The sequence below is a fragment of the Anomaloglossus baeobatrachus genome, chromosome 1, assembly GCF_048569485.1.
Source record: "Anomaloglossus baeobatrachus isolate aAnoBae1 chromosome 1, aAnoBae1.hap1, whole genome shotgun sequence".
NCBI lineage: Eukaryota > Metazoa > Chordata > Amphibia > Anura > Aromobatidae > Anomaloglossus > Anomaloglossus baeobatrachus.
Window position 1 is genome coordinate 596,738,673 of NC_134353.1, and position 26,145 is coordinate 596,764,817.

Consider the following 26,145-nt stretch of genomic DNA (forward strand, 5'->3'; position numbering starts at 1 on the left):
TTCCTACACAAAAGCTAGGAGAACAGATATGAGTAAGAATTGGGCAGGTGCTGGGCAAAATGCAGAACAAACAGTAGTAAGTACCGTGAATACCGACTTTTTCATTCTTTGTCTCACACCTTATTAGATACACAATGCGACAGGTTTGTTTCACAGTAATCAATTTTACACATTTTTTTCTCTTCCTATTTAAATTGCAAAATACGCCTCTAGGATAAGTGTATTATAAATCCTAGGTGTGTTTCTAAATCCTGCATTCTTTCTTAGACAATGAGTCATATATTATTGGCATATGTAATATAATGGTGTGAAAGCTATTTTTGAATCATGTCGGATCAAATGTGAGAAGAAAAAAAAAAAACCTTCAGAAAGTCATGACACTCGGGCATACAAAAGAAGCCTATTACTATGTAAAATGTTATGCTGAAAGACATATTTTAAGCTTAGAAGTGGAATCTCACTGTTTGAGAAAGCTGCTCAGGAGGCAAATGTAATACTTCACTTCCGGCAGGTGATAAGTTCCATATGAAACAACAAGGCATTTTATTCTGCTCGTAAGACATCTAAACAATACAATGAGTGTTTTATCGGCAGGATATTGTTACTACAGGACAAGCTGACCGCATGCAACCACACCACCTGCACTGATTTGCAACTTTCTGTCCATATGCCTACTAATGAAGGGTGTGGGCAGTGTTAGCTTTCTGCTACTTACTACATCCAAAAACACTGATTGTATCTTGTATCACAACTGCTGCACGCAGTAAACTAAAGGTACCGTCACACTAAGCAACATCGCTAGCAACATCGCTGCTGAGGCACAACTTGCTAGCGATGTTGCTGTGAAGCACACATCGCTGTGTGTGACAGCGACATAGCAACAACTAAATGTGCAGTGAGCAAGAGCCAACTTCTGCGGACGCTGGTAACCAATGTAAATATCGGGTAACCAAGAAGCCCTTCCCTTGGTTACCCGATATTTACCTTCATTACCAGCGTCTGCCGCTCTCAGCTGTCAGTGCCGGCTCCCTGCTCCCTGCACACATAGCCAGACTACACATCGGGTAATTAACCCGATGTGTACTGTGGCTAGGAGTGCAGGAAACAGGGAGCCGGCACTGACAGCTGAGAGCGGCGGACGCTGGTAACGAAGGTAAATATCGGGTAACCATGGGAAGGGCTTCTTGGTTACCCGATGTTTACCGTGGTTACCAGCGTCCGTAGAAGCCGGCTCCCTGCTGCCTGCACACGTAGCAGAGTACACATCGGGTAATTAACCCAATGTGTACTGTGGCTAGGTGTGCAGGGAGCCAGCGCTAAGCGGTGTGCGCTGGTAACCAAGGTAAATATCGGGTTGGTTACCCGATATTTACCTTAGTTACCAAGCGCAGCATACTTCTGTCGCGGGCGGAGCAGGGGACACTGCGCTCTCCCACTGCTCGGGTCCGGCCGCTGCTGCTGCGGCTGCTCAGTGGTGGCTCGAGCGGTAGGCCGGATCCCGGGGACTCGAGCGGCGCTCCTCGCCCGTGAGTGAAAAGGGGATTTTGATTGTGGGGGTTTTGATTATTGTCCGTGATGCCACCCACGGTTGTGGTGATATTGGTGACACCACCGCTGCTCTAGACAGGGATCCCGGGGGCGGTGACAGGGAGCAGCTTTGTTGTTAGTTCTCCCCTCCGTGGGTAGGGGGTTGGTTGTCCCGGGGCCCGGTGATGGGGTAGGGATGGATTGCAGGCGGGCTACGGGGCCTGGTGAGGTGCAGGGTCGCGGGGGCAGGGCTGTGCCGCACGGCACGGTGGTACTCACTCAGCCAATGATGAGGACACAATTCTTGGTAAAACAAACGGCTGGATGGATGGGTCCCACAGACGGCTGCGGTAGTTTTTCCCCTGACCCTGGTTGGTAGTGTAAGTCCTTTCTTTCGCCTCCGTACACGCTCCTCCTGTGCTCCGGTTTCCAGCTGGCTACCCGGTTCGGTACCGGTGGGCCACCGCCCAGCCCCAGCTACCTACGGTTCCACCAACTGTCTTCCCGGCTCCCACAGATGGCCACTACCATCTGCCTCACTCTCTACCCGAGGGTCCTAGGCTCCAACTTAGGCCCCTGTCTGCTTCTGTCTCCCTGCAGACCTCCTCTCTCTTCCTCTGTCTGGACTTGTCTGGACCTGCTTCCTGCCTCAGGCCAGCCAAACTCCTCGGTGGGCGTCTCCATCTCCTGACTCCGCCCACCTGGTGTGTCTGTCTGAGCCCGAGGAAGAAACCAGGTCTCACTGGGGATGTCTGCTGTGAACTGCTGGGGGTGTGTAAGTGTTGTTCTCTGTGGCCCCTGGCTTGTCCAGGGCGTCACATTCCCCCTTAGTTAAATGCAGACCGTCCGCGGGCTGCCCATCCATCACCGGTTTTATTTTCCTCTTTTTTAACTGCAAAAGAATAAAACATTTAACAGGCATTTTCAATCTTCCCACAACGGGATGCACATTACTTTAACGTTGCAACAACAATCAAACACTTTTAATAATAACAGTGGAACGGGTCCTTCAGTCACCCACCCAAACAACCTGGCCCTGATGCTGCCCCTAAGAAGTGGGCAGCACCCCTTGACCCCAGTCCAGAACCAGGCTGCCCAGATAGTTAACGGGTTGGGTGCTTCGATGCCGTTGCGGCCGGGCGGACTGCCGGAGCCGTCGTCATCTCCGTCGCAGCCGGGCGGACTGCCGGGGCCGTCGTCATCGGCGGTGCGGCTGGGATGGAAGCCGGGACCGGTGGCAGGGCGGTAACGATGGTAAGGCCTGGGCCCTCCCTCACAGACGCTGCGAGCTCCGCTACCGGTGACAGGGGTAACGGTTCGGTCGGGGCGTTGGCCGCGGGCACGGGCACCGAGGTTTCAGCAGTGCCGGACGGACAGGACATCTCGTGCAGCGGTGTTCCAGGAACCAAACACTGGCAGAGTCCTGGCGTCCCTGCTTCCACAGCCACGGTTCACATGCGGCGGACGCCATCCCATCCCCCTTAGTCTCTTTTTAGCACTTCCTTCTTCAGGGGGCGGCGCTCCACTTTCACGCCTTTCCTGCTCGGGGAAGATGCTCGAGCGGGAATTCTTCGCGCCCAAGATGGTGGCTTCACAAATTTTCCGGCCGGACACCTCCGGCGGTCACACAAGGCGCACTTCCACCAGTCGGTAGAACGGTAGGATCCTGTTCGTGATGCCAAGTTGTCGCGGGCGGAGCAAGGGACGCTGCGCTCTCCCACTGCTCGGGTTCAGCCGCTGCTGCTGCGTCTGCTCGGTGGTGGCTCGAGCGGTGGGCCAGATCCCGGGGACTCGAGCGGCGCTCCTCGCCCGTGAGTGAAAAGGGGGATTTTGATTGTGGGGGTTTTGATTATTGTCCGTGACGCCACCCACGGTTGTGGTGATATTGGTGACACCACCGCTGCTCTAGACCGGGATCCCGGGGGCGGTGACAGGGAGCAGCTTTGTTGTTAGTTCTCCCCTCCGTGGGTAGGGGGTTAGTTGTCCCGGGGCCCGGTGATGGAGTAGGGATGGATTGCAGGCGGGCTACGGGGCCTGGTGAGGTGCAGGGTCGCGGGGGCAGGGCTGTGCCGCACGGCACGGTGGTACTCACTCAGCCAATGATGAGGACACAATTCTTGGTAAAACAAACGGCTGGATGGATGGGTCCCACAGACGGCTGCGGTAGTTTTTCCCCTGACCCTGGTTGGTAGTGTAAGTCCTTTCTTTCGCCTCCGTACACGCTCCTCCTGCGCTCCGGTTTCCAGCTGGCTACCCGGTTCGGTACCGGTGGGCCACCGCCCAGCCCCAGCTACCTACGGTTCCACCAACTGTCTTCCCGGCTCCCACAGATGGCCACTACCATCTGCCTCACTCTCTACCCGAGGGTCCTAGGCTCCAACTTAGGCCCCTGTCTGCTTCTGTCTCCCTGCAGACCTCCTCTCTCTTCCTCTGTCTGGACTTGTCTGGACCTGCTTCCTGCCTCAGGCCAGCCAAACTCCTCGGTGGGCGTCTCCATCTCCTGACTCCGCCCACCTGGTGTGTCTGTCTGAGCCCGAGGAAGAAACCAGGTCTCACTGGGGATGTCTGCTGTGAACTGCTGGGGGTGTGTAAGTGTTGTTCTCTGTGGCCCCTGGCTTGTTCAGGGCGTCACATTCCCCCTTAGTTAAATGCAGACCGTCCGCGGGCTGCCCATCCATCACCGGTTTTATTTTCCTCTTTTTTAACTGCAAAAGAATAAAACATTTAACAGGCATTTTCAATCTTCCCAGAACGGGATGCACATTACTTTAACGTTGCAACAACAATCAAACACTTTTAATAATAACAGTGGAACGGGTCCTTCAGTCACCCACCCAAACAACCTGGCCCTGATGCTGCCCCTAAGAAGTGGGCAGCACCCCTTGACCCCAGTCCAGAACCAGGCTGCCCAGATAGTTAACGGGATGGGTGCTTCGATGCCGTTGCGGCCGGGCGGACTGCCGGAGCCGTCGTCATCTCCGTCGCAGCCGGGCGGACTGCCGGGGCCGTCGTCATCGGCGGTGCGGCTGGGATGGAAGCCGGGACCGGTGGCAGGGCGGTAACGATGGTAAGGCCTGGGCCCTCCCTCACAGACGCTGCGAGCTCCGCTACCGGTGACAGGGGTAACGGGTCGGTCGGGGCGTTGGCCGCGGGCACGGGCACCGAGGTTTCAACAGTGCCGGACGGACAGGACATCTCGTGCAGCGGTGTTCCAGGAACCAAACACTGGCAGAGTCCTGGCGTCCCTGCTTCCACAGCCACGGTTCACATGCGGCGGACGCCATCCCATCCCCCTTAGTCTCTTTTTAGCACTTCCTTCTTCAGGGGGCGGCGCTCCACTTTCACGCCTTTCCTGCTCGGGGAAGATGCTCGAGCGGGAATTCTTCGCGCCCAAGATGGTGGCTTCACAAATTTTCCGGCCGGACACCTCCGGCGGTCACACAAGGCGCACTTCCACCAGTCGGTAGAACGGTAGGATCCTGTTCGTGATGCCAAGTTGTCGCGGGCGGAGCAAGGGACGCTGCGCTCTCCCACTGCTCGGGTTCAGCCGCTGCTGCTGCATCTGCTCGGTGGTGGCTCGAGCGGTGGGCCAGATCCCGGGGACTCGAGCGGCGCTCCTCGCCCGTGAGTGAAAAGGGGGATTTTGATTGTGGGGGTTTTGATTATTGTCCGTGACGCCACCCACGGTTGTGGTGATATTGGTGACACCACCGCTGCTCTAGACCGGGATCCCGGGGGCGGTGACAGGGAGCAGCTTTGTTGTTAGTTCTCCCCTCCGTGGGTAGGGGGTTAGTTGTCCCGGGGCCCGGTGATGGAGTAGGGATGGATTGCAGGCGGGCTACGGGGCCTGGTGAGGTGCAGGGTCGCGGGGGCAGCGCTGTGCTGCACGGCACGGTGGTACTCACTCAGCCAATGATGAGGACACAGTTCTCGGTAAAACAAATGGCTGGATGGACGGGTCCCACAGACGGCTGCGGTAGTTTTTCCCCTGACCCTGGTTGGTAGTGTAAGTCCTTTCTTTCGCCTCCGTGCACGCTCCTCCTGCGCTCCGGTTTCCAGCTGGCTTCCCGGTTCGGTACCGGTGGGCCACCGCCCAGCCCCGGCTACCTACGGTTCCACCAACTGTCTTCCCGGCTCCCACAGACGGCCACTACCGTCTGCCTCACTCTCTACCCGAGGGTCCTAGGTTCCAACCTAGGCCAATGTCTGCTTCTGTCTCCCTGCAGACCTCCTCTCTCTTCCTCTGCTTGGACTTCTCTGGACCTGCTTCCTGCGTCAGGCCAGCCAAACTCCTCGGTGGTCATCACCATCTCCTGACTCCGCCCACCTGGTGTGTCTGTCTGAGCCCGAGGAAGAAACCAGGTCTCACTGGGGATGTCTGCTGTGAACTGCTGGGGGTGTGTAGGTGTTGTTCTCTGTGGCCCCTGACTAGTCCAGGGCACCACACTTCAACGTGTAGTGACGCTCCAGCGATCCCTGCCAGGTCAGGTTGCTGGTGGGATTGCTGGAGCGTCGCTTAGTGTGACGTCTCACCAGCGACCTCCTAGCAACTTACCAGCGATCCCTATCAGGTTGTATCGTTGTTGGGATCGCTGGTAAGTTGTTTAGTGTGACTGGGCCTTAAGTGACACATCTTTGGATTCAGAGTCTCTTTCTCTACATTATGCTACTTTCAGATGAGGTAGAAAAAACCTGCTGATATATTCCCCTTAAGAAATGTATAAATTCTATGCCTACTGTGAGCAGTATTAAAGTGTGTTATACAAGGATAGTCTATTCCCCTACTGAGAGTTTAACAAAAAAACAGTTTTAAAAAAGTTTAACAATTAGGCTATGTGCACACGGTGCGTTTTTCGCGGCGTTTTTGCGCATTTTTCGGGTGCGTTTTTGGCCTCAAAACTGCATGACTTTGCTTCCCCAGCAAAGTCTATGAGTTTTCATTTTTGCTGTCCCCACACAGCGTTTTTTTTCAGCTGCGTTTTTGTGGTGACCACAAAAACGCAGCATGTCAATTATTCCCGCGTTTTTCACTGCGCTTTTCATCCATTGAGTTCAATGGGATGTTGAAAGACGCAATGAGAAACGCAAATAGCTGCGTTTTGGTGCGTTTTGGTGCGTTTCTAAGACCAAAAACGCAGCTATAAACGCAGGAGGTGGGTAGTAAAGTGACGTGTACAGGAAGAGGATTCCTTCTGTCAGTATAGACAGAAGCGTGAATCCTCCCGGTACCGTCACCGTCGCTTCCACCTCCCGTCCTGTGCATGTCAGCTGCCGTGCGGCGCCATGTACAGGCAGGAGATGGAAGCGGCTGCGAAAACAAAAGTTAACAGTAGAAAAAAAAAAAAAAAGTTATACTCACCTGTCTGCAGACTCCCGGTGCCATGCCCGCTCCCAGCTCCTCTCACGGTATCGCCACCCCCGCTCCGGCTGTGTGCAGACGGCCGGGAAACCTCCGGCTCCGATGGATGCAGGACCTGGCGATGGATCACCTGATGCAGTCACCTGACGCATCAGGTGATCGTAAGTATCGCGATGACGCGGGCGCCCAGCCGGTATCAGCGGATGCGTCAGGAGACTTCATCCCTGATAACCGGCAGCTACTGCAGCGATCGGACAGGATCAGACTCCCGCCCCATCGCTGCAGGAGCTGCCGGTATTCAGCACATAAGTGAGTATTATTATTATTTTTTTTTTTTTTGCGCTGATGCATCAGCTGATTGTATAAAAGTCGTTTATACAATCAGCTGCTGTGTCATGTGATTCAGGCACTTGATCCTGACACATCATCTGATCGCTTTGCCTTCCAGCAAACCGATCAGATGATATTGGATCCAGATTGGACGGCGCGGGACCCTGACCCAGGATTACTGCGGAGGGGGGCTTCTTTATTTCAATAAAGATGGAGTCACTAATTGTGTTGTGTTTTATTTCTAATAAAAATATTTTTCTGTGTGTTGTGTTTTTTTTTTATCTTTACTAGAAATTCATGGTGGCCATGTCTAATATTGGCGTGACACCATGAATTTCGGGCTTAGGGCTAGCTGATAATATACAGCTAACCCTAACTCCATTATTACCCGGCTAGCCACCCGTCACCAGGGCAGCCGGAAGAGTTGGATACAGCGCCAGAAGATGGCGCTTCTATGAAAGCGCCATTTTCTGGGGTGGCTGCGGGACTGCAATTCACAGTGGGGGTGCCCAGAAAGCATGGGCACCCTGCACTGTGGATTCCAATCCCCAGCTGCCTAGTTGTACCTGGCTGGACTCAAAAATTGGGCGAAGCCCACGTCATTTTTTTTTTAAATTATTTCATGAAATTCATGAAATAATTTAAAAAAAAAGGGCTTCCCTATATTTTTGGTTCCCAGCTGGGTACAAATAGGCAGCTGGGGGTTGGGGGCAGCCCGTACCTGCCTGCTGTACCCGGCTAGCATACAAAAATATGGCGAAGCCCATGTCATTTTTTTTTTGGGGGGGGCAAAGAAATCCTGCATACAGTCCTGGAAGGAGGATGCTGAGCCTTGTAGTTCGACAGCTGCTGTCTGCTCTCCTGCATACACTATTGGATGGAGGATGCTGAGCCTTGTAGTTCGACAGCTGCTGTCTGCTCTCCTGCATACACTATTGGATCGAGGATGCTGAGACTTGTAGTTCTGCAGCTGTCTGCTCTTCTGCATATGCTGAGCCTTGTAGTTCGACAGCTGCTGTCTGCTCTCCTGCATACACTATTGGATCGAGGATGCTGAGACTTGTAGTTCTGCAGCTGTCTGCTCTTCTGCATACACTAGTGGAGAATGAAGAACACATTGAAGAAGGAAATGACATCAGACCTTTTTTTTTTTTGTTCACTGATAAAAAACGCATAAAGACGCAGTGAGCAAAAACGCACCAAATCGCGGCAAAACGCGTGCGTTTTTTGCCGCGTTTTTTTGACGCAGGTGCGTTTTTCGCGGCCAAAAACGCACAAAAACGCAGCGTCAAAAAAACGCAGCGTGTGCACATAGCCTTAAGAAAGAAAAACCTCAAAGACAAATTGAAGATCTTTCCCAAATAAAACTGCTTTATTTATCTAACATTATATATGGTAATAGATTTATAGCTTAAAAAGAAGCCTAAGAGCAAAAAAACCCAATTTTGTTCCTTTTGTCTCCCAAATAGTGGAGGGAGTAAAAAGTGATAAAAAGTCATATTTTTCTCAATGTATCAATGAGAATCCATACTGCAAAAGCAAAGCACAGGGTGGAGAGGAAAAAAAAAAGAAAATGCTGGAAAAATATTCTTCATATTTACAGTATATCACAAAAGTGAGTGCACTGCTCACATTTTTGTAAATATTTTATTATATCTTTTCATGGGACAATACTAGAGATATGACACTTTGATATAATGCAAAGCAGTGTACAGCTTGTATAATAGAACACATTTGGTGTAACTCAACACAACAGCCATTAATTTCAAAACCATGGGTAGCAAAAATGAGTAAACTTCTAGGTGAAAATGGTCAAATTGTGCCCAATTAGCCATTTTGTTTCCGTGGTGTCATGTGACTCATTAGTGTTATAAGATGGGTTAGCAGGTGTGTTCAATTTTGTGTTATTACTCATTGGAAGTTCAACATGGCACCTCATGGCAAAGAACTCTCTGAGGATCCGAAAAAAACAATTGTTGCGCTACATAAAAATGGCCTAGGTTATAAGAAGCTTGTCAACATCCTGAAACTACAGCACGGTGCCCAAGACCCTACATTGGTTTAACAAGACAGGTTCCACCCAAAACAGACCTCACCATGGTCGACCAATGAACTTGAGTGCACATGCTCAGCGTCATATCCAAAGATTGCCTATTCAAAGTAGATGTATGAGTTCTGTCAGCATTGCAGAAGAGGTTAAAGGAGTGTAGTGGGTCAGTCCGCCTGTTAGTGCTCAGACCATATGCTGCACACTGCATCCAATTGGTCTGCATGGCTGTCATCCCAGAAGGAAGACTCTTCTAAAGATGATGGAAACAGTTTGCTCAGGACAAGTAGACAAAGGACATGAATTACTGAAACCATGTCCTGTAGTCTGAATGAGAATAAATAAACTTATTTGGTTCAGATGGTGTCCACGATGTTTGGAATCACCCAGGTGAGGAGTACAAAGACAAGTATGTTTTACCTTCAGTCAGGCATGGTGGTGGGAGTGTCATGGTTTGGGACTGCATGAATCCTGTTGGCCATGGGGAGCTACAGTTCATTGAGGGAACCATGAATGTCAACATGCACTGTGACATATGAAGCAGAGCATGATCCTCCTTGTATTCCAACATCATATGACCCCAAACACACATCCAAGATGACCACTGCCTTGCTAAAGAAACTGAGGGTAAAGGATCTGTACTGGCCTAGCATGTCTCCAGACATAAACACTACAGAGCATCTGTGGGACCTCCTAAACTGAAGGTGGAGGAGCGCAAAGTCTATAACATCCACCAGCTCTGTGATATCATCATGGAGGAGTGGAAAAGGATTACAGTGGCTCCTGTGAAGTACTAGTGAACTCCATGCCCATGAGACTTAAGGCAGTGTTTGAAAATAATGGTTGTCACACTAAATCACTTTGGGCACAATTTGGCCATTCTCACCTAGGGGTGTACTCACTTTTGTTGCAGGTGGTTTAGACATTAATGGCTGTGTGTTGAGTTATTTAGAGGCCACACAAGCTATACACTGACTACTTTACATTGTATCAAAGTGTTATATCATCAGTGTTGTCCCATGAAAAGATATAATAAAATATTTACAAAAATGTGAATTTGTATATAGCGCATGACTCTATTATGGCAAATTACGAAATCAGTTTTTTTGTCCAGTTAATTGTAGAAGAGCTTCTTTGGTGTACAGACTATGTTCCACTAATCTAGCATGACAGATGAATAATAATATTTAAGGTCAGATCGATTTGCTTAATAAGGGAGAGATCTCATTTAACCCTTGTCCGGCTGAGTAGGTACAATTGTCACTATTCTGTTTTAAAATTGCAATACATTTTTTTTTTCCAAAAGCCATAGAGGACTGAAATTTCGTGACATCTCTGCAGTTTTGGTCCAGAATATATTGGCCAAATTTCAATAAAATATCTCCACCCCCTTCCGAGATAAGGGGTCGCTGTTAACGTTGTAAAATTATGCATCCTGACGAGGGTTAATGGTGAATACTTATCTAAAAGGAGATTAAAGTAATAATCTAGTCAGGCATTGTATTTTAGGACTTAGCCATACCTCCATGCGATATCACTTTCTTGTACGGTTCAATCACTTTCATATCAATTCGTTGTTCTTGATCGCCAATAATGACTGTTCTCCATAGCTTATTATCAGCTCTCTCTTCCTCTGCTGTGTATTCTTGAATAGATCCAAAATCTCCTTGCAGTGAGTGGCCGAGTGCAGGACGATCATCTAAAATAAATGTCATAATGTTACCAGTTAAATAGATTAATAATATGAATGTGTTACAATACCATTCCAATTCAACAAAAGCAAACCTAGCTCTTTTATTTCTACTTTTGGACCATTCTTCTCTCACTTACCCTCTTATCAGTTTCTCCAACGCACTTGTATTATTACAATATTTTCTAAAAGTACTAAATAAGAAGCGATGGGCATCAACAAATATACATTTTCATTAAGATGTGTTCACATGTGGTGGTAGTGTAGCATGTGATTACTGGCCGAGATGATGGAATTGATACATGGAGAATCAACTTTGAGTGAAATTTCCTAAAATTCACAGATCCTTGCAAATTCAAACACTTTGTAATACAGTTTACACAGATCAACAAAAAAAAGCAACATTTTATACACTGCTGAAGTGTCACAGATTATGCTAATGATAGCAGGCGTGGCCACGTGGGCTTCCTCATAATGGCCTGCAGTTACCACATCATATGGTTTAGCCAGCAAATCAGGGGTAACTATCACAGCCAGTATAAAAGATGAATGCCAGTCATAGAGCACCATATTATGCTTTTACAATGTAGAGATAGGTGGTCATAGTGCACAACCCATTCTTCACAGGAAAAGAAAAAGACCAAAATTGGATTATGTTGCACAACTGCACTAGTGGTGAAGCATATTGAAAATGGGATTAGTAGTCAGTCTATAATTAATATTCAAAAGATTCAAGTGAGATAGGGAAGTGCTGCCAAAGGAAACTAAGGTGTCTAGCTGTTTAGGTATAAAGCTTCATCAATTTATTAGTACAGTTTAAAAGTTTCCAAGTGCATAAGTGATGTAGTTGCATAGTAAGTGTGACTGTAAATGCATAGATTTGTGTTATACTGCCATAACAGCCCCTTAAAAACAGCTTTTTCTTCATTTTCCCACACTGCCATTACAAACCAAGAGGGCAGCTTAATTCAAATGAACCCTAATTTTGCTAGTAAATAAGAATCTTGAAACCTAGGCTTGTGTGCCACAGGAAGGAAAGTCATACTTTTTTTAACACAAATCACAAATATCGAGAATCAAGAAACTTTTTAAATCAACTGTCTACCTCATAAATTGTATGTGTTTTAAAATGGTCATTGTTTTGCACATTTCTTGGCTGCAGTAGTCCAATATTAGACCCATACACACCACTTGAATCCAGCTTTTGATTACCACCCGTTTTCCCCGTGCCTGGAGGGTTAATGTCTCCTGGACATAAATATGGCTGTGTTTGCATTAAATAGATTATAAGGAGTTCAATACAGTCTGACAAACAATCTGAGTTTTATACTCCTATTTTCAGGGCAAATGTCAACTTGGCTTTTTGTTTTCTGGACAGGTTATCAAAAAATCACGAACAGACAATAGTTTTTACAGACACATTGGAAAACCGTAATAAATCACAATGATTATAGGTGATCTATGTCTACAGCCTATAATTCTGATACGGAGACATAAGCTGCATTCACTGTAAACTATAAAATAATGATAATCAAGATGCAACTCATCTGTATAAATTTCTATGGCCTCAAAAAAATAACAGACGTCTTCAATTTTGCTAACGAAGAGAGCAAAAAATGCACTATTTTTACGGACTGTCCTGGAATTTCTGGTGGTTGACAACCCAGGCAATTAGGAGTTTTGCAGGATTGAGAATAACATTTTGGGGAAAATTTGGTGGAGCTAACTAATTTGCATTTCAAATGGTTTGATCATCTCATGGCTTTTACTGATATTTGCTACAGGTTTTGGCTGCTTAGGTTTGCTGGTGAAATGCATGGTTTTACGCTGCATATTGCACTGCAACGTAAAGGCATGCGTCCCGCGTCCCCAGCATAATCTATGAAGATTGTGCATAATCCATCCGCACATTGCGTATGAGAGCGCAGCGAATTGCATGTTGAAATTTTGATCCAAATCGCTGTGCTCAAAAAAGCAACATGTCACTTATTTGGTGCACTTTGGACGCTGCTCCCACTCTGTCTATGGGAGAGGCAGCATCCAGAGCGCATGAAATCGGCATCTATTCTGCAGACACACTGCATCCATTTGGCAGTGCATGTGCACTTCAAATCGCTGCAGCTTTTTCAGCATGAACACTACGCAACGTGCGCACATAGCCTAACACTGGCTTGATTCTAGTGTTCAATGCCAGGCTATGTGAGACGTGTCCACTGCGCCTCTCGCCAACTGGATCAGCTTGACTGACAGGTTTTATCTAATTTGTGTTTAGTCAGTAACTTGTCGCTCAAGCTGAAGGAGACTGCATGGGAACTCCCAGCAGATATTTCTTCCCAAGCCTAGTACTTATTACAGCTATCACTTCTTGACAACAATGCACATCAGAGTAACTGTCACTATATGCCCAAGGTTAGGGCTGTGTGAATGTGTTGACAGGTTCTCCATCTGACTTGAAGATAGATTTGTGCTGATGATGCCATTAACTCACCAATGTATTGCCTACATACAGTTGAAATCAGATGTTTACATACACTATCTAAAAAGACACATCTGTAGGTTTTTCTCACTATCTGACATGAAATCACAATAATCCTCTCCCATTTTAGGATTAACAAAAATATTTATATTTGCCAAATGCCAGAATAATGAGAGATCATTTTTTAAGGCATTTTTATTACTTTCTGCAAAGTCAAAAGTTTATATACATTTCATTAGTATTCGATACCATTGTCCTTAAACTGTATGACTTGGGTCAAATGTTTTGGATATCCTTCCACAAACATCTCACAATAATATGTAGGAATTTGAGCCCATTCCTCCTGACAGGACTGGTGTAACTGAGTTTGTAGGCCGCCTTGCTCACACTTGCCATTTCAGCTTTACCACTCCAAATCATTGACTTTGTTATCCTTAAGCCACTTTGTTACCGGTTTGGCAGTATGCTTCGGGTCATTGTGTGGCACCCCTGAATATCTTAGGGTGCCACAGGGTACTGCAATCCTTACCCAGGGTGCAGGGCCTACCCCCCATGGTTCCAGGTTCCCAATAACCGGTGTCGCACCATCAGCATCACAAATCCCAATCACACCTCACATCAAACCTGTCAGACACACCAGTGGGATTGGCTAAGCTGGAAAAGGGCCACCTACCTAGGGGTCAGACAGACTGGTGGGAGGGAGGAAGTCAGAGTAGAGTCAGCTCTCAAGGTGAGAGGAGTTGAGAGTAGCCCTCAAAGAGTGAGGAGCTGGGAGTTGTAGCTCCCAGGGAGCGAGACCAAGGTTGGGTCGCAGACGGTGGTCTGGGACCACAGGAGTCAGGGACCGGTGGCAGTGACATTGTAGAGGGTGCGATGGACATAGTCTAGGAGGACTGTCGGCATCAGAACCCCAAAAGAACTGACCAGTACCGAGCACGGTGGGGTAAAGGACCCTAGATCAGGGAAGAGCTTCAGGCGCCTTGATAATTAACCTGTGGAGGATAGTCTCTTTATGAACTTTCCCCAAGAGCTCAGAGATTGAAGGCATCAGCACAATGCGGAGGATAGGGTTTTCCAGAAAAACAACCCAACTGAAATCCCAAGTGCCAGCCATCAAGAGCACAGCTGCCATACAGATGGGTAGCGGGACCCGAACAGCTTCCCGCCAAGGGGCCACAACGGACACTAAAAATTGTGCACGGAGGTAAAGGTCCGGGCTATCAAACGACACCGGTGGGAGCGGACACCTGGACGGGCTCCCCTGAAGTGACTGGTTTATCTACAGTGTGAGTGTCTGCTTTATATCTCCATCCAGCACCACGACTACTGACAGTGAGTACTTTGTTCCTCTGCACCCAGCGCTCCCAATAATCCCACTAAAATCCCAGAGGCCGGGGCCTTCCCTACCTGCGGAGGGACTGATACCTTGCTGCCCCACCCCATCTGCCCTGGTACTCCCATCAGCAGCGGTGGTACTCCCCTTACCGCAACCCGCAGGTGGCGTCACGAACTTCTCCCCTGTAAATATCCCCTTTTCAAGGATCGGAGTGTTAGCCGAGCCCGGGTCCGGACCCTTCAAGCCACGACCACCCCAGATCCGAGCACCCCGGTTTGCGCCGGGGCGGCACAGTTGTCCATTTGGAAGACCCATTTCTGCTCAAGCATTACATTCGTGGCTAATGTCTTGAGATGTTTCTTCAGTATTGCCACATAATCTTCTTTCCTCACGATGCCATCTATTTTGTGAAGTGCACCAGTCTTTCCTACACCAAAACAACCCCTCAACATGCTGCTGCCACCCCCGAGTTTCACAGTTGGGTTGGTTTTTTTGGCTTCAAAGCTCCTCTCTTTTTTCCTCTAAACTGATGGTCATTATGGCTAAACAGTTGAATTTTAGTTTTGTCAGATCACCGGACATGTCTCCAAAAATTAAGGTCTTTGTTTCTGTGTGCATTTGCAAATATTAATCTGGCTTTTTTATGTTTCTTTTGGAGTAATGGCTTCTTCCTGGCAGAGTGGCCTTACAGCCCATGTTGATGCAGTACTTGTTTCACTGTGGATAATGACACAATCTTACCAGCTTCTGCCAGCATCTTCACAAGGTCTTTGCTTTTGTTCTTGAGTTGATATACACATCTCTGACCAAAGCATATTCATCTCATATGACATAGAACTTGTCTCTTTTCTGAGCGGTATGATGGCTGGACATTTCCATATTATTTGTACTTGCATATAATTATTTGTACAGATGGATAAGGCACCTTCAGGTTGTTGGAAATTGCACCCAAGGATGAACCAGACTTGTGTAAGTATACAATTCTCTTCCTGAGACCTTGACAGATTTCTTTTGACTTTCCCATGATGCTACACAAAGACGCAGTGTGTTTCAGGTGTGCATTAAAATACATCCACAGATGTGTCTCTAATTAACTCAGATGTTGACAAAAAAACAGAAGCTTCCAAAGACATGACATCATCACATGGGCTGCCCCATTGTTTAAAGGCATAGTACTCTTAGTGTGTTACGAACTGGTGCCGCCATAGCCGCAAGCAGCCTGCTGCGGTTCCTGTTGCGCCCAGGCGCCGGCTGCCGTTCTTGGCCGTGCCTCGGGTCATCCAGTTGGCTGTTCCTTCCACCACGTCTAAGTGTGGAGAGGCGGCTAGTGCGCATGCGTGCACCGATTTACCCCAGCCACAGTTTAAGCCCGGTGTTGTGCATAGTGAGCATGCTCAGCCTGTTTGTGTTATGTCTGAGACTAAGTCCTCAGTTCAGGCTACTGAGCATGCTCAAACTGATAGTCTGCTTTCTAAGCCTGTGGCTCAGGCTACTGAGCATTCTCAGGCACTTAGTGCATCAGAGGCTAGGTCCGGTAAAGACCTCACTGAGCATGTCCGTGAGGTGGCAGGTCCTGATAGGGCAGAGGGTGTCAGGTGTCCTGATGACGTGGCAACTCCGGACTGGCTCGCAGAGGCCCGCCCCTATGATCTGGCACCTCAGTATTGGTCGTCAGACGATGACTGATGAAGTGTTTGGGGCGTGGCTGCCATGAGGTCATCAATGACGTGGCGGTTCCGGATAGGTCGCATGTGACGTCACTGATGACATGGCACTCTGCTATTGGACCTTGGTGGTTCCACCCTGGGTTTGAGGCGGACCCAGGTTATAAAAGGGGCTGGAGACAACATGGAGGGGCGCAGTCTTCACTTTTGCTCAGTCAGAGCACACCTCCATGTTAGAGCCTCATTGCGGCATAAGCCTATGTTGGGAAGCGGTAGGTAGGGTTAGGCGAACGGTGCCTGTCACGCCAAGATTCGTGGCTCGGCACATCAGGGTCAGGCGCCGTGCTTCCCTCCTGCCGTTCCAGTCTTGCTATAGCAGCCCAGTGGCGTTAACTGGGCTGCGGCTGCTGTGCTTCCTGTCCGATTGTGCCCCCTACGCACACGGAAAACGCACCTGCTGCGCCACCTGTCCGATTGTGCCTCCTACGCATACGGACAACGCACCTGCTGCGCCACCTGTCCGATTGTGCCCCCTACGCACACGGACAACGCACCTGCTGCGCCACCTGTCCGGTTGTGCCCCCTACGCGCACGTACAGCGTACCCCAGGACCCCTGTGGAGTTAACAGGGTGTTCCTTATCCTCCTCGGCTTCCCGGTCAACGCTACTGGTGTACCCATCTGGCCTGACGTGTCCTACACACACGTGGCCAGTCGAGAGGTGGCCAGAAATGCTAATCGGAGGACCGCTCCGCCTGACGTGTCCTACACACGTGGCCGACAGGGCGCTTTCGTGGCGGTCTTCCGGTCAACGCTACCTGGTTACCACCCGGCCTGACGTGTTTCCTGCACATGTGGTTGGTGTAGCGCTAGGTGCACCAAAACGCTAATCGGGTTGTCTTCCGGTCTGACGTGTCCCAACACACGTGACTGGTTCCCAGAGTTCCTGGGTTATCTCAGAGCCATCCAGCTCTATAGTCTCCGCCTAACCCTCAGGTGCCAGCAGCTCCTTTGTCATCTGGAGCACGGTGGGCCCCGACTGGCGATTAGGATATATACCCCCTGGTCCTAATCTGCCGGTCCCCCCGTAACATAGTGTATGTAAACTTTTTACTTTGCAGAAAGTAATAAAAATGCCTTAAAACATTCTCTCTCTCATTATTCTGGCATTTGGCAAATATAAATAATTTTGGTTCCTAATTGACCTAAAATGAGAAATGTTCATTCTAATTTAGGATCGCTACTTCCAATAGGTGGCGCTGCGCTAGAGTTTGTCTCCATTCCTGGAGAGATAATTTGAATATTTCCCAGCGGGGCGTGGCAGCTATAAGTCCCCTTACTGGCAGCCAGACTGGCTTGCAAAGTCTCCTTGTGTTCCCCGTGGTCCCCACAAAGCTTCTTATCAGCCAGATCAGACACCCCATACTTTGCACTGACGAGGGGCAAGCACCCCGAAACACCGTGTCTGCAAATTGGGATTCTGATCTGGCATATATATCCTAAGTCATATGCAAAGGATTGTTAAAAATCCACATTTGACTTTTAGGATCGCTACTTCCAATAGGTGGCGCTGCGCTAGAGTTTGTCTCCATTCCTGGAGAGATAATTTGAATATTCTAATTTGATTTCAGATAGTGAGAAAAACATGCATATGTGCCTTTGTAGCTAGTGTATGTAAACTTTTGGATTCAACTGTACTATATAATTGTGACAAATAGTTAGATGTGCTGATTTTTATGATCCGGATATCACCAAAAATACTTCCATTCAATCTCAGTGGGTAAAGATTTTAAAAATAAAGAAGATAGATCTGATTTATAAAGTAACTAGCTGTACTACCCGGCTTCGCCCGGGTTAATAACTGTTGTTAAGAAAATAGATTGTATTTACAAAAATGTATTCTGCACACAAAAACCACAAAACAAATAGATAGAAATGTAATATATTAAAAGGCAAAAACTAATAGAAGCATTTCACAACATATATTTCAACACCACAGATATTCCACAGAGATTTAACTAAATTGGCCAAGTAATGTGCTCCATCTGTCTCTTTCCAGGTCTGTCTCTTTCCAGGTCTGTCTCTTTCCAGGTCTGTCTCCTTTCCAGGTCTGTCTCTTTCCCCCTCTGTCTCTTTCCCCGTCTGCCTGTCTCTGTTTGTCTCTTTTTTTTCTGTCTCTATCTCTCTGTTTCTTTCCCCATCTGTCTCTTTACCCGTCTGTCTCTGTCTGTCTCTTTCCCCATCTGTCTGTCTCTTTCCCCGTCTGTCTGTCTGTCTCTTTCCCCGTCTGTCTCTGTCTCTTTCCCCGTCTGTCTCTATCTCTCTGTCTCTTTCCCTGTCTGCGTCTCTGTCTGCCTCTCTGTCTGTCTCTCTCTATCCGTCTCCCCACCGACATCTTATTACCTCACACATAAGCTTCTTATACTATGAATGTCTTTTGTTCCTATAGCAACCAATCACAGCTCCTACTAATAACCTGTAGTTCCAGGCTCCATATACTTTAATGGAGGCATGTTTTTGGAGAGTAAAGGGGGCTTTACACGCTACGACATCGCTAATGCGAACTCGTTGGGGTCACGGAATTGGTGACGCACATCCGGCCGCATTAGCGATGCCGTTGCATGTGACAGCTATGAGCGATTTTGCATTGTTGCAAAAACGTGCAAAATCGCTCATTGGTGACATGGGGGTCCATTCTCAAAAATCGTTACTGCAGCAGTAACGAAGTTGTTCCTCGTTCCTGCGGCAGCACACATCTCTCCGTGTGACCGCAGGAACGAGGAAGCTCTTCTTACCTGCCTCCCGGCCGCTATGCGGAAGGAGGGAGGTGGGCGGGATGTTAAGTCCCGCTCATCTCCGCCCCTCCGCTTCTATTGGGTGGTGGTTCAGTGACGTAGGTGTGACGCTGAACGAACCGCCCCCTTAGAAAGGAGGCGGTTTGCCGGTCACAGCGACGTCGCCGGACAGGTAAGTAGTGTGACGGGTCTGGACGATGTTGTGCGGCACGGGCAGCGATTTGCTCGTGTCGCACAACAGATGGGGGCGGGTACCCACGCTAGCGATATCAGTACCAATATCGCAGCATGTAAAGCGGCCTTAACTGTAAAGCGCGGGGTTAAATATTCCTGTCAAAACATAGTCTACGACGTTCCCTGGGTCACATGAGGTGTCTGCAAAATTTCGTGATTGTAAATGCGACGGTGCGGATACACTTTTCGTTTCACTTTTTCCCCATTATGTAGATAAGGGCAAAATTGATTGGTAAATTGGAACGCGCGGGGTTAAAATTTCACCTCACAACATAGCCTATTTTGTGGCTGTAACTGCGACGGTGCAGATGCCAATCCCGGACATACACACACACACACACACACACACACACACACACATACATACACACATTCAGCTTTATATATTAGATTAAAGGTGTAATCTCATCACCAGGATATGCCATCATCACTTCATGATCTCTGCGGTCCAACCTCTGTGACCTCCCCTCATCATGGGAAAGAAGAGGCCACAACACTGCATCCCCTTCACAGTTTTTCTTGGCTGGGAATGTCTTTGTCCAGAGATCTATGAAGGAGAAGCATTGCTGAAGTTTTGCTGCAAGTCTCTCAGGGAGCTTTCACATTGCGTTTTTCCCCACAATCAGTGGTCCCGTTGAGGCTTATGTCTGAACCTCTCGCACAACGGGATTTGGACATATGCACTGATGGGGCCATTGACTATAATGGTGCAGGTAGAGTCATGTACCGCCCCGTGCTCGGCGGCAGCCGAGCCGCTCGGATCCGGACCCTCAATGGGTGGTTCGAGGGTCTCCGGACCCGGGGCTCCACGGTCACTCCGCTCTAAAAGGGATTGGCGGTTTGGGGACGTAGGTGTACGGCCGGAGCCGTGTTTGAGTTTGTGACGCCACCCATGGGTTGTGGTGAAGGTGGACACCACCGCTGCAGTTACGGGGCACCCGGGGGAGATGTTGCACAGCAAGTTGTTAACCCCTCCGTGGGTAGGGATGGTGACCCAGGGACCCATCGGGGGGTGTAGTTGGGCAGTGCAGGGAGATGGGCGGCCAGAGGGTACTGGTGTACTCACTATTAGTAACACACAAGTCTCTGGTAAACCAAGGTGATGGTGGTCGGTGCCCGCAGCCGGCTGCAGTCTGGTCCCCCACCCGGTTGGTGGTCTCTGCCTTTCTCTTGCACCTGTTAGTGTGATGGTGGACTACCTGCGCCTGCAACGTCAGGAGTCCACTCCCCGGCTTGTAGATGTCGGGAGAACCCTTTGCCCGCAGACACTGGGCCGTGGCATCTCTCTGCCATGGCGATGGCTTTCTATCCCCCTCGTTGGGCTGTTGTCTTCAGTCGGGACTTGCACTGAGGGGGGTGACTAGGGTTTCAGTGTTTGGCAGCTGTTACCTTGTTAGGGGACTGGTGTTGTGCGGGGCCATATCTGTGACTACCTGGCTGGCCAGGGCATCACACTCCCCCTTGGTTAACCACAGACCGTCTGCGGGCTGTCCGACCACCACCGTTTATTTTGTTTTGTAACTGGAAAAAGATAGAAGAACATATTTACAAATATAATAACATTTATACAATTTTCAAGCATATGTGGTTCTCTTCCCTTGCGGGAGGCATGTCGCTTAAACGTTGCAAACATTTTTATTAACCGGGAACGGGACGGGACCGGGTCCCTTCCATTTTGCCCACCCAAGCAAACCTAAACCTTGATGCTGCCTCTAAAAACAGGTCAGCACCCCCAGTCCAGGAAACGGGTTCGGGTCCGGGTGTTGCCCACATGGGCCGGGTAATAAGTTCCTTACCCGGCAGTCTCTCAGAGGCCCCACGTCCATGGGACCCCTGACCCAGAGCGTAGTCACCGGTGTCCTTGGTGACGGGACCCCGGCCTCCTCTGCCGCAGGCCCTTCCTCCAACCAGCCTCTCCGGAGACTGTAGGACATGAAAAGGGTGGTCGGGGACTATTTACAAGGCCCAAAAGTTTTTGGGTGGTCTGTTAGTTCTCGGCCGTGTCTTTATTTAAAATGGGGTAAAACTGAAAAGGGGGAGTTTAACAGAGTCCCAACGGGGACGGGCAGGATGGTAGCCGGAAACTGCTACCTTTTAATACTCTTCTTCATCTTCATGGTCAGAGGGTGGCGGAGAGGGGCGGACGTGCAGCTGAGCGACCATGTATGCCCTTCTCCGGACACTCAGGGCAAACCACCCCCTCTCTCTGCAGTGCCGGTTATACGTGACCAACTCACCGGGTTCCAGGTCCCGGTCTGGGTGAACCATTGGCAGGTGGGGATAAACGTCCCTCCGGGATACAAAAATCTCCGCCTCCAGGCCCGGCTCAAAGATGAATCCACATCCTCTTTGGGGGTCAAAATGCCGAACTTGGCCTTCAAAGGTCGGGCCTCGCACCCGGAAGGTGGCGTTCCTGAGGTTGTCTTTCTCCTGGATGGTCCGGGCCAGCACCTCCGCTTTTCTCGGGCCGCAATCTCCCGGCCCAGCTGGCGCTGCTGCCGCTTCCAATTCGGAGCGTCCTCCTGCTCCGGTTTGCTCTGCACGGGGTCGGGCCCAGCCGGAGCTCCCCCGTGCCGGCTAAGACCGGCACCTTCTGTATGGGGGAACCCCACTGTGTCATGGCCTGCTCGGCTGCCTCACAGCGGCAACCCCGCGTTGCCTCAGCCGAGGCTTGAAACCTGGGAGTGGCCAGCTTTACCCGCTGGGCTGACTTCCGGTCTACAGCCACCTCCATCTTGGCCGGGTGGACTGCCAGGGCCTGGATCACCTGGGGTGCGATCGCTTCCGGGACTGGCGGGTCCACACCAGGAGTGGGCATCCTCCGGAGGTGAATCTTCCTTGGGGCTGGTGTCGGTGTTGGAGCGACGATAGGCTGTTCGCCGGCAGCTTCTGCAGGCAGGTCCTCGTGGGTTGGTGGATCGGGCTCCGCTGCCGGTGTTGGTGGCGGCGGACCGAGCAGGGGAGCAGCGGCAACCAGTACAGGTGGCGAGGGAGGCAATATAGAGGGCAGGGGCAGACTGGGTCCCTCAGCCGTGTCAGCCGGTTCCTCGGGGACATAGGGGCGTGGGTCGCTTACCCGCTCCTCTAAAGTTGCCTCCACTTCACGTACTCGCACGGCTACAGCCACTTCCTCCATCTCGGCCACCCACCGCTCCATCAAGAAGTGCACCTGGGCCTGCAAACGGCAACACATCTGCGTCATCCGGGCTTCCACCCACGCCACTGTTCCGGGTGAGGGCTCCGGTGCTCCGGGCTTGTTAGACGGGTCAGCCATGTCGCTCTATCGGGGTCTAGGAACCAGAAGGGTGGCAGGGTCCTGGAGTCCCTGCCCTTTATCTGCTCGGTCACATGTCTCACTACTCTTCACCCGCCCCCCTTGGTCTTTTCGCCGCCCTCCCTTCTCCGGCCGGTAAGTTTCGCTTTTCGACTTCCGGCTCTGCTTTACTGCCGTGTTCCCAGGGGGCAGGGCTTCAGCTTTCGCGCTCTTTTCACGGGGAAGAAGACTCTGGCGGGAATCTTTGCGCCAAAAGATGGCGGCAAGATGGCGGATCTTGAAAATTTCACAACGGATCACTGCTGATTTCACTTCAAGGCGCACTTCACTAGGTAAGTGAATGGGTAAGTATCCTGTTCGTGACGCCAGGAAAATCGGTGTGTGCCACCCCGTGCCCGGCGGCAGCTGAGCCGCTCGGACCCGGACCTTCAGTGGTTGGCTCGAGGGTCTCCGGACCCAGGCGTCCGTGGTCACTCCGATCTAAAAGGGATTGGCGGTTTGGGGACGTAGGTGTACGGCTGGAGCCGTGTTTGAGTTCCTGACGCCACCCACGGGTTGTGGTGAAGGTGGACACCACCGCTGCAGTTACAGGGCACCCGGAGGAGATGTTGCACAGCAAGTTGTTAACTCCTCCGTGGGTAGGGATGGTGGCCCCGGGACCCGTCGGGGGGTGTAGTTGGGCAGTGCAGGGAGATGGGAGGCCGGAGGGCACTGGTGTACTCATGATTAGTAACACATAAGTCTCTGGTAAACCAAGGTGATGGTGGTCGGTGCCCGCAGCCGGCTGCAGTCTGGTCCCCCACCCGGTTGGTGGTCTCTGCCTTTCTCCTGCACCTGTTAGTGTGATGGTGGACTACCTGCGCCTGCAACGTCAGGAGTCCGCTCCCCGGCTTGTAGATGTCGGAAGAGCCCATTGCCCGCAGACACTGGGCCGTGGCATCTCTCTGCCGTGGCGATGGCTTTCTATCCCCCTCGTTGGGCTGTTGTCTTCAGTTGGGACTTTGGGTGGGACAGGACCTATAGTCCTGGCCGCAATCAGTTAATTAGCTAGCCCCCAGTAGCTTCTGGACCTAGCTTCAGGGTTTGAGTATCCCTCTTTGTGCTGCGGTTTCCGAGTCGGTTCCCCGGGTCGGTACCGGTGGGCCACTACCCTGTCCCGGTCCACCATGGTTCCACCGAGCCATCTTCCAGGCTCCTGCAGGCAGAGGCCTCCGTATGCCTCCTAGCCAAAGGTGCCCGGGCTCCTACCCTGGCACCTGTCAGTCTGCTACAGGCCTGTCACAAAGGCCTGACCTCCTCCACTGAACTCTCAAACTCATCTAACTACTTTTCCTGCCCCAGGCTCTCTGAACTCCTCGGTGGGCGTGGCCAACCGCGTGGCTCTGCCCCCCTGGTGTGTCCATCAAGCACTGAGGGGGGTGACTAGGGTTTTAGTGTTTGGCAGCTGTCACCTTGTTAGGGGACTGGTGTTGTGCGGGGCCCTATCTGTGACTACCTGGCTGGCCAGGGTGTCACAGTCACCATGTGCTCTGTTGTGCACCATTTTTGGGGGTATACCCATACTGGAGGCAGACACTTAGACGTCTGGGTATATGCCCGAAAATGGTGCGCGACAGAGCACAAGGTGACTCCATCTGCACCGTTATAGTCAATGGCCCCGTAGGCACATACATCTGAATCCCATTTTGCGGGCAGTTTGGACATATGTCCTTACAGGACCACTGAATGGGGAACTAAACACAGTGTAAAAGCACCCCAAGTCTCAGGATTCATGGAGGTCCCACAGGACAGACCCCCTGTGATTAGAGATCAGCAGACCCATTCAAGTTCAGTTTGGCAGCTTCATCCAGACTTTAGCTAAAGTTCGGTTTCGGACTTGAACTGAACACCAATGGAAGTCACTAATTGGGTAGTTCAGGTCTCCACCCACATGCAGCCTGCCATAAACAGAACACTTCCGGGGTATGTGTGAGGGGTTTTTCCAATTTTTTTGGGGGTGTACACACTACATCCAATCACACTGTTATTACCCCTGGTGTGAGCTGTTCGAACAGTGCAAGCGGCTCACACTGGGCGGAGCACCGAGCGTACCCAAGCAGAGTGGTGTTCATACGTAATGCACCCGAATTCAGAGTCCGAACTCTGTTCTTTTTTGTAAAATCTGTGTTTGGTATGAACACCGAACACCAAACCTCAGTTTCATTCATCTCTACCTTTGCATGGGTGGTTTTAACCATGTGTTTAATAAAAAAATGTTAATTTTTATCTTATCCTTGAGTGAGTGATAGAATTATATACCAGGAGCATTCTTCTTTTGCAGTCATCTTTACCTGTGATCTTTAGTGATGGCATATACAGTTGCCATTTGAGTTGTTGTTTGTATGTAGAACAGAGAACCTGCCTTCATCATTACCATAAAAGCTCATTGGATCTAACAATATACTGTATAAGGCATAGTCTTTCTGGTTACAGTTTATTATTTCCTCATCCCTAATGTTTTTCCGTGCCAGTAAAACCACAAAAATCTGTGGGAATGAATATATAATTAAACAGTCTGAAATCACTGAATTATGAAATTGACATACACCCATATCTAAATCCATATAGCTAAATCCATTGTCAACGCTGAGTGCAAACAAACATAAGAAAGCTTCTGTTGACCACATTACCTTTCTTAATCCAGAATGTCCCAATCATGCCGTGTACTGTATTTACATGGAATTAGCAACGCTCTCCTAGTAACCATACGCTTATTAAAGCTAATGTGCTCTACTGCTCCAGAGGATGAGGTCAAATTGTTGCAAACAAAGAAGCAATTGTGAGTGGAGAAACAGAAGAATTAGCCAATTAGATGGCCCTCTGATTTGTCTGCTCTTCGTAGTAAGCTTTCCAAACAAATATTGAAATGGGCTTTTGTTCTCGAATTCAGCATTCCTTGGCATGCCCCATAGTTTCGCTGACAAGCTTTAGCAGGTTATATTGCTATGTCTTACGCAAAGGATGCAAGGTACAGAGAGGATTAAAAACTTCTCAATCATCTAATTTTACAATGAACCTTTAACCTATGTGTGCCCTGAATATCCTGGAGATGTCTCACCTTCTAAGTTTTACCAACACGTTCTGCTACTTTCCACATCGTCAATAAAGTGTCTATTATACTATGGAATTTCAATCATAATCCTTGTTATTGTGATTCTGTATAATTTTCAGCCATCTCAGCATGCTTTCAAAATGTGTCTGAGGTATCCCAGACAACAGTCTTTAGGTATCCTCTTTTGAGAGGTTACCATCACACTGACTAGAGGAGTCACCTCACTCTCCCTTTGGGCTCTTTTCCACTTGTGTACCACTTCCGATGCAAGAGCATCGGAAGCGATATGCTAATGACCCTCTGCTGCGGGTGTCAGCCGAGGG

The 26,145-nt window shown here is 49.8% G+C and overlaps 1 protein-coding gene across 8 annotated transcripts in view; it reads right to left on the reverse strand.

Moving 5' to 3' along the window:
* PRUNE2 (prune homolog 2 with BCH domain) overlaps positions 1 to 26,145 on the reverse strand; it is a 539,766-nt gene that overhangs the window by 80,367 nt on the left and 433,254 nt on the right. For all 8 annotated transcript variants that reach the window (XM_075318132.1, XM_075318117.1, XM_075318106.1 and 5 more), the window contains one exon: positions 10,786 to 10,962. In XM_075318132.1, the coding sequence (XP_075174247.1) occupies positions 10,786 to 10,962 (177 nt within the window). The remainder of the gene's footprint in view (positions 1 to 10,785; positions 10,963 to 26,145) is intronic.